Source organism: Impatiens glandulifera, chromosome 6 (assembly GCF_907164915.1).
Source record: "Impatiens glandulifera chromosome 6, dImpGla2.1, whole genome shotgun sequence".
NCBI classification, from domain to species: domain Eukaryota; kingdom Viridiplantae; phylum Streptophyta; class Magnoliopsida; order Ericales; family Balsaminaceae; genus Impatiens; species Impatiens glandulifera.
In genome coordinates this window covers 8,338,313-8,345,342 of record NC_061867.1, presented here as the reverse complement: position 1 = coordinate 8,345,342, position 7,030 = coordinate 8,338,313, and the positions used below count along the sequence as shown (strand labels likewise).

General features: G+C 33.5%; 2 protein-coding genes across 2 annotated transcripts; one reads left to right on the top strand and one right to left on the bottom strand.

The window, feature by feature from the left end:
- Positions 1 to 292: 292 nt before the first annotated feature.
- On the top strand, positions 293 to 4,138 carry LOC124943071 (phospholipid scramblase family protein C343.06c). Its single transcript, XM_047483634.1, has 14 exons — positions 293 to 321; positions 368 to 401; positions 704 to 799; positions 947 to 1,408; positions 1,491 to 1,577; positions 1,658 to 1,699; positions 2,195 to 2,239; positions 2,323 to 2,388; positions 2,462 to 2,518; positions 2,631 to 2,692; positions 3,364 to 3,484; positions 3,565 to 3,630; positions 3,707 to 3,813; positions 3,900 to 4,138. The coding sequence occupies exons 1-14, from the start codon at positions 293 to 295 to the stop codon at positions 3,928 to 3,930; spliced, it is 1,305 nt and encodes a 434-aa protein (XP_047339590.1). The 3' UTR covers positions 3,931 to 4,138.
- A 69-nt stretch (positions 4,139 to 4,207) lies between these two features.
- On the bottom strand, positions 4,208 to 6,075 carry LOC124941999 (ADP-ribosylation factor 1-like 2). Its single transcript, XM_047482404.1, has 6 exons — positions 5,872 to 6,075; positions 5,105 to 5,195; positions 4,898 to 5,013; positions 4,764 to 4,823; positions 4,632 to 4,697; positions 4,208 to 4,517 (listed from the first exon to the last, which is right to left on the bottom strand). Exons 1-6 carry the CDS (start codon positions 5,926 to 5,928, stop codon positions 4,350 to 4,352), a joined length of 558 nt encoding a protein of 185 aa, XP_047338360.1. The 5' UTR covers positions 5,929 to 6,075; the 3' UTR covers positions 4,208 to 4,349.
- Between the last annotated feature and the right edge of the window lie 955 nt (positions 6,076 to 7,030).

Below are 7,030 nucleotides of genomic sequence, written 5' to 3'. Positions count from 1 at the left end.
AAACGTTAAGTGCTTTGCGTAACGCTAAGTGCTTAACGAATCGCTAAGTGCTTAGCGAGACGGGAGACGCGAATCTTCCCTGAAACGGAACTCTAATGAGCTGCAAATATCATCATGAACAATAATGAACCAAAATATCAACCAATATGAAGAATAATGAACCAAATATCAACCAATATCAACAAATATCAACAAATACCAACAAATATCAACCAATATCAACCAAATATAAACAAATATTAACCAATATGAATAGATTAAACGATTTAGGGTTGGAGTTTGGGTTTGAAACATGGATGTGTATGATGAAAATCGATTCAGGTTAGGTTAAGTTTACTTATCTTTCATTTGATATTGTTTTCCGTAGGCGCCCTCGCCGTTGCTTCGCCGCCACCGTCGAAGTTTCGCCGCCGTCGTTTCGCCGCCGCCGACGACCAGAGAGAGAAGAGAGAGAAACGAAATGAAGAAAATGAAAAAAATTTAGTATATATATTCACACTGTTTCACTTCGCGTTTTCGCAAAGTCCCTTCGCGTTACGCGAAAAAGGTAATTTCGTCTAAAAAAAATAAAGTGGTCACCAGATCAAATTTATTATTGGGTGACCACGGAGGCAAATAACCCAATTTTTAGGGTCATTTCGTCCAATGTAAAATTAATTTGAATTAACCAATTTTCATTTATTTTTACCTTCATTTGAACCAGAGACAGACAGACGGAATTCGCGATCAGCTTTGCGATGCGATTGAAGAACGGCGATTTAGAGTTCGTCTTCAACCTTGTTTAGCGACTGCTTTCGATGTACTGCATTTCTTATCTCTTTTGAATCTTATTAAGACAGATCCTTCCTCTATTCACTAATTTAACCATTTAAGATTGCGATTACAGTTTATACTTTGATTTATAGTTGATTATCCTATTCAATGTTTACACCTTTCGTTCTTGCAGTCTGATGCGATGAATTGTACAAGAACTTGTCGTTCTCTCGCTAGAGTTTTAAAATCGAACGCAAAAGTAAACAAATGTGGCAATGACTGGAATGATCTTCATGGAAATGAAAGGAATATTACCAATGGATTTCATCGATACTTAGGATCTGGTTCAAAAGAGTTGGGAAATCAGGAAAAATGGTCCTTGGTTAGAAATATGCAACCTGCTATCAATTTATCTAGGCAATATGGAAAAACTTCAGGAAATGAATTAAACTTGGATAGGGACTTTATAGTTCAGCTATGGATGCAAGATATGAAGATGAAAAAAGAAAAAGAGATGAAGAGGAGGAAGTTTATTAGATGTGTAAAGAATGAACCTGAAAGGTTGTTTTCGGGAAGATACTTAACAGAAGAAAAATCGGATTGGTTGCCTGTTAACCATGGCACCAATGTCTTGAAACCGACATCTTCGGAGGAGGTTGGTTTGTGTTTATTTCAGTGTATTGTTTTTCCTAGAAACTTTACTGAAGTGGCATCTTTCGATTATTATGTTCTTGAAGGCTCGGGTTTTACCTCTTCTTGGAAGATCTATTTTGTTGATTACTAGAGATATTGAATGGGCTAATCTTGCGTTTGGTATTGAGCAGGTAATAATAGTTGACAAATTGAATGTTGATTCAAATTTACATAGACTTTGTACTTAGATTGTTCACTATTTGAATGGCAGGAAAACCGGTATGCTGTAATTGACGTCTCTTATCCTCAATCGGTATGTTCTTGTGACTTTTTTCCTTGACTTAGTTTTGTCTGAAATGAATACCATAAGGCTATGTTTGGAGGTTTATAATTGGAATTGGAATAAACTGAATTACAATTCAATTTGTATGTTTGATAAAGTTATAGAATTGCAATTCGGAAGGGGGATAATGGAATTGAAACTTGAAAAGTTATATACATTCAAAGAATACCACAAGACTATGTTTGGATGTCTATAATTGGAATTGGAATAAACTGGATTACAATTCAATTTGTATGTTTGATAAAATTATAGAATTGCAATTCCAAAGAGGGGAGGATGGAATTGAAACTTGTAAAGTTATATTCATTCAATTCTATTGGACTTATATTCCAGTTCCAATTCCGTATTTTAAGTCATCAAACAAACAATCGATTTGGAATTTGACCCTCAATTCCAATTCTGCCCGAACCAAACATAGCCAAAGCTAAAAGAGAAGGTTCATATCTGACATGGTTTTGTTTTCAGCCTGTTGGATTTATTCGTGAACAGAGCAATTGGTTTGCAAGACAGGTAATTAGAACTTCTTGAACCATATATTCTTTTGGATATTTTTTCTCTTTTAAATACGTTATTACTCCTGTACTTCATTGCAGACACTTCGTCTAAGACGCCCTTTTATTGCTTACTTCACTGATTCCACCAGTAATGAGCTATTTAGGGTGAGATTTTACACATATCTCAGTTTGACCTGTCAGATTAGTTTAGTGCTCATTTTTATTATATTTTGTTCAGGTTCGTAGGCCTTTTTGGTGGCTTACGAGCTCAATTTATACAGAAGTAGATGGTAAGGTATGTCCAGTTAGATATATATGGCTTTCCTTTACCATAACCTTTTTTTATGAACTTTTCTTACATTACGCATATGAACCAATGATACTAACTTTTAGTATTCTTCTTTTAGGAGATTGGTGTTGTTCATAGAAGGTGGCATCTTTGGAAGAGAATCTATGACCTCTACTTGGGGTAACATTTACATTGCCTCCATTTTGCAAATTCTGGCTTGAAATGAAACTACATACTCATTCTCTTCTATTTTGATGCACTCAGCCGCAAAAAATTTTAGTTAAACTTTCCTCTCATGCCCATTTGGTTGAACATACAATCTCATTTATCAATGGTTCATATTTGAATAGGAACCCATTCTCAAGCATCAGAATGCTGTTGGAGCTTCTTGATATCTTAGGCTTTTTTGATCTTGGTTTATATCAAAATAATCTTGTTTGATGTAGGTTATTGAGGAATGGGATTTTTGGGTGAAAAGACATTAGGGGTACACATTTATAATGATTTTTTATATAGTTCAAAATAGAAGGTATTTTTGTATTATTGGTTAGTGATTTGAATGATGAGTTGATTGGATGGTGAGTTGTTTGAAATTAATCTAAAAAAACCCACATCAATCAAGGCCCTTAAATTCAACTGACTATAAACCAAGTCTAGATAGTTACATCGTGCACCATACTTATCTGTGCATCGTCCATCTAAGCACGTTTTCTTTATTTTTAAAACCTCCTAAATTTACCAATGGACATACTATTGGACTAGGGCTTTTGATTCTATCTATGTCTAGTTCAACTAACTTGGATTCAAAACCTCTATCTTTCTTCTATTACTTGGTTTCTGATATATTGTAGGAACAAGCAGTTTGCAGTGGTTGAGAATCCTGGATTTTGGAATTGGACCTTTACATTGAAGGACATTAATGGGCAAGTGTTGGCTGAGATAGATCGTAACTGGAGAGGATTCGGTTTTGAGGTATTTCTCAACTATTCTGTGTGTGTTGCCTTTAAAATGATAGTTTAGATAAATGTTGATTTAGTTAAATATGATTGCAGATACTCACTGATGCTGGTCAATATGTCATACGATTCGGGTCTACATCTAATGATGTCATGGAGAAGGTAGTACATAGTATTAAGGTTCAATTATTGTGTTTCTGAATAAGATTTGAAGAAAAAAATGTGTTTGGTTTTGCAGAATCAAGAGTTGGAAGTAGTTCGGCCCTTGACCCTATCAGAGAGGGCGGTTACTCTCGCACTTGCTGTCTCATTGGATAATGATTATTTTTCCAGACATGGTGGCTGGTAATTAGCTATATACTAACTAATTTTCTTAACTATTATCCGAAAACTAGCAAACACTCATGGGCGAATGATTTATTCTTCGACAGGGGAATTCCATTTTTCGTTATGGGTGAATGATTTCATGTCTGGAACTTCATTAGCATGATCAACAAATCCGATGAAAAGAAAACACAAACGCCGGTTAGTTGATATTGTGTTTTGCTAACATGGTCTTAAGTGGTGGTAAACTGTATTAGTATCTCCTGAGAATAAATTTGTAATATTGTGTTCAAAAATACAAATCCAACATTATACTGGCCCTTATTGAATTTACATTTTCTGGATCTATGTTTAGTTTCCATTATGTGTGTGTTAAATGACATTATTGTTCAATAAAACATTACTATATATGTAAGAAAACCCAAAAGATAAATTGTTAATAATAATAATAATAATAATAATTTACAACATCTCAGCAATCAACACTAAGTTGGGTTCCTTAGATATTTTACTATTACACAAGGGAAGTAACAAATCAAAAAAAGGCCAATTCACAGTTATCCATCAGAAGCCTTAACCTCCTTGAGAGTGCTAGAAAGCCAATCTAGCCCTTCATATAAACCATCTCCTTTAGTAGCACAAGTCCCTTGTATATGCCATCTCCGGTTCTTTAGATCGTAAAGTCCAAGTCCCGCACATACTTCCATGGGCGTCATCGCCCCTTTCTGATTAAAACAAACCAACATAAAAGTGGATTATTCGTAAACTTTTTGAATTTATAAGTGTTTCCAAATGGGGTCAATTATGTATGATGAACAAGGAAGAGTGTGAATTAGTACCATATCTTGCTTGTTTGCAAAAACCAAGATAACACTATTGAGCATGAAAGGATCTCTGATGATGGTCTGCAAGATGATGAACAATTCAATTAGCTTCAAATCTAAAAACCCGGAAGGTAACATGAAACTAACCTGAAACTCTTGCTTTGCTTTACCAATTCTCTCTCGATCCAACGAGTCCACAACGTATATCTAGGAAAGAAAATGAAAGATTTTAGTGTAACAAACTACTGCAAGGGACGGGAGTGTAAAGATTTCATTCTCACCAATCCATCGGTATTATTAAAGTAATGCCTCCATAATGGCCTCAATTTCTCTTGACCTCCAACATCCCACACTGTAAATACCACATTCTTATACTGCACTTTCTCCACATTGAACCCTACATATTAAAGAGTGTATGAAAAAATTGCAGTTCTTGAGAGCTCCAAACATGATTATATCCATTAGATACTACCTCAAGAACAACATACCAATTGTAGGAACAGTCGACAAAACTTCTCCTATATGAAGCTTGTATAATATTGTTGTTTTACCAGCAGCATCAAGACCAAGCATCACAACCTATACCAACAATTTATTCAAGAATTTTGCTTAGGAATTCTATACTGAAAGCTATAAACAATCACTAGAGTTCATATGTCAATTCTCATCTCCAGCAACAAGTTCATACTTCACCGATTAAGTAGGTTAGGTATTCGTGTTTGTTCACGATCAGCAAACAATATTCTATGATCATATGAAAACCTAATTGGAAGGTCCGATAAAATTCAAATCTTAACAAGATATCTAAACCTCCTTAAAGACTCGATTAGCAAAATTAACTAAGATTATGGTAAAAGAGATGGAAAAGGAGAATAACAAAGATCAATCAAAAACCATTTCTGAAGCTATAAACAATCACTAGAGTTCATATCTCCATTCTCATCTCCAGCAACAGTATCATCATCATCATCAAGTTCATTCTTCATCGATTAAGTAGGTTAGGTATTTGTGTTTATTCACGATCAGCAAACAATATTCTATGATCATAGGTAAACCTAATTGGAAGGATCAATAAAATTCTAATCATAATAAGCTATAATAACAAGAAATTGCGACTATCATGAGCGATCTAAACTTCCTAAAAGACTTGATTACCAAAATTAAGAAGATTATGAAAATAACAAAGATCGATCGATGAATCAATCGGATATGAATATCGTGTGTTTGTGAAAAAGAGAAAGGAAGATAGATATACCCTCATTTCGCTATTACCAAAGAAGGTATCAAACAACTTGCGAAAGGCTTGTCCCATGGCAACCAACTCCTTCTTCTCCCGACGATGATCCGGCCTTTAAGAAAGATCAGACAAATCCAAGAACGGAAAAAGAGATTGGAATGGAACAAAATTATTCGCCTTTTTCTATCTATCTATCTATCTGTATATCTACGATTGATGAAGGATGGAGGAGGAGAAGCAGAGAAGCTTCTCCAACACGATTTGATAAAAATGAAGAATTCTTCAAATTCACATCCCTTTTACATCTATAAATATTGCTTCTTTTTTTTTTTTACTATTTCCACTCTTTTCCTTTTTTGTTTTTATACCCTCCTTTTTTCTTTTCTAATACAAAAATAACTAAAACTTTTATTTAAAAAATATATATATTAATATTTTGAGTTGTCTTAGATGACTTGATAAATCAGATAAATAATTTCATTATTTTTATCCTATTAAATTTTTATTTTTTTTTAGTTACGAGTATAAATATTACTTTGAACACATTTTTTTTATTACTTAAAAAAAATACATATAATATGTCCATTATAAAGTTGGACGTAGAATCTTAATAAAACTAGCATTTAGCCCGTGCATTTGCACGAGTAATAATATAAAAAACCGCGAAAAAAATTACGGATAACATTTTTAATTTTATTTTTAACCGTTTTAAGTTTATGGGTGGGTCAACACATAATCCGACCCAAGTATCCATTTAATCAACATCATTATATATTAGTTAGTTAAAAAGTTGAACTTATATTAATATTAAAACGTCCCGCATTTATCAAATTTGGTGTTTGAATTAAAATATAAAGTCTTTGTAGCCTAGTTGGTTAAAGAGTTGTATTTGTTTTGTTAGGTTGCAAGTTCGAAACATACCTCTAGCATTTTTAATTTTATTTTTAACCGTTTTAAATTTAAAAACGGGTCAACCCACAATCCGATCCAAGTATCCAAATTAACCATAGCTCAACCCGGCAATCCGAACACTTTAAAAATTAAGCATCATTATATATATATATATATAGATTAGTTAGTTAAAAAGTTGAACTTATATTAATGTTAAAACGTCCCGCGTTTATCAAATTTGGTGTTGAATTTAAAATATAAAGTCTTTGTAGCCTAGTTGGTTAAA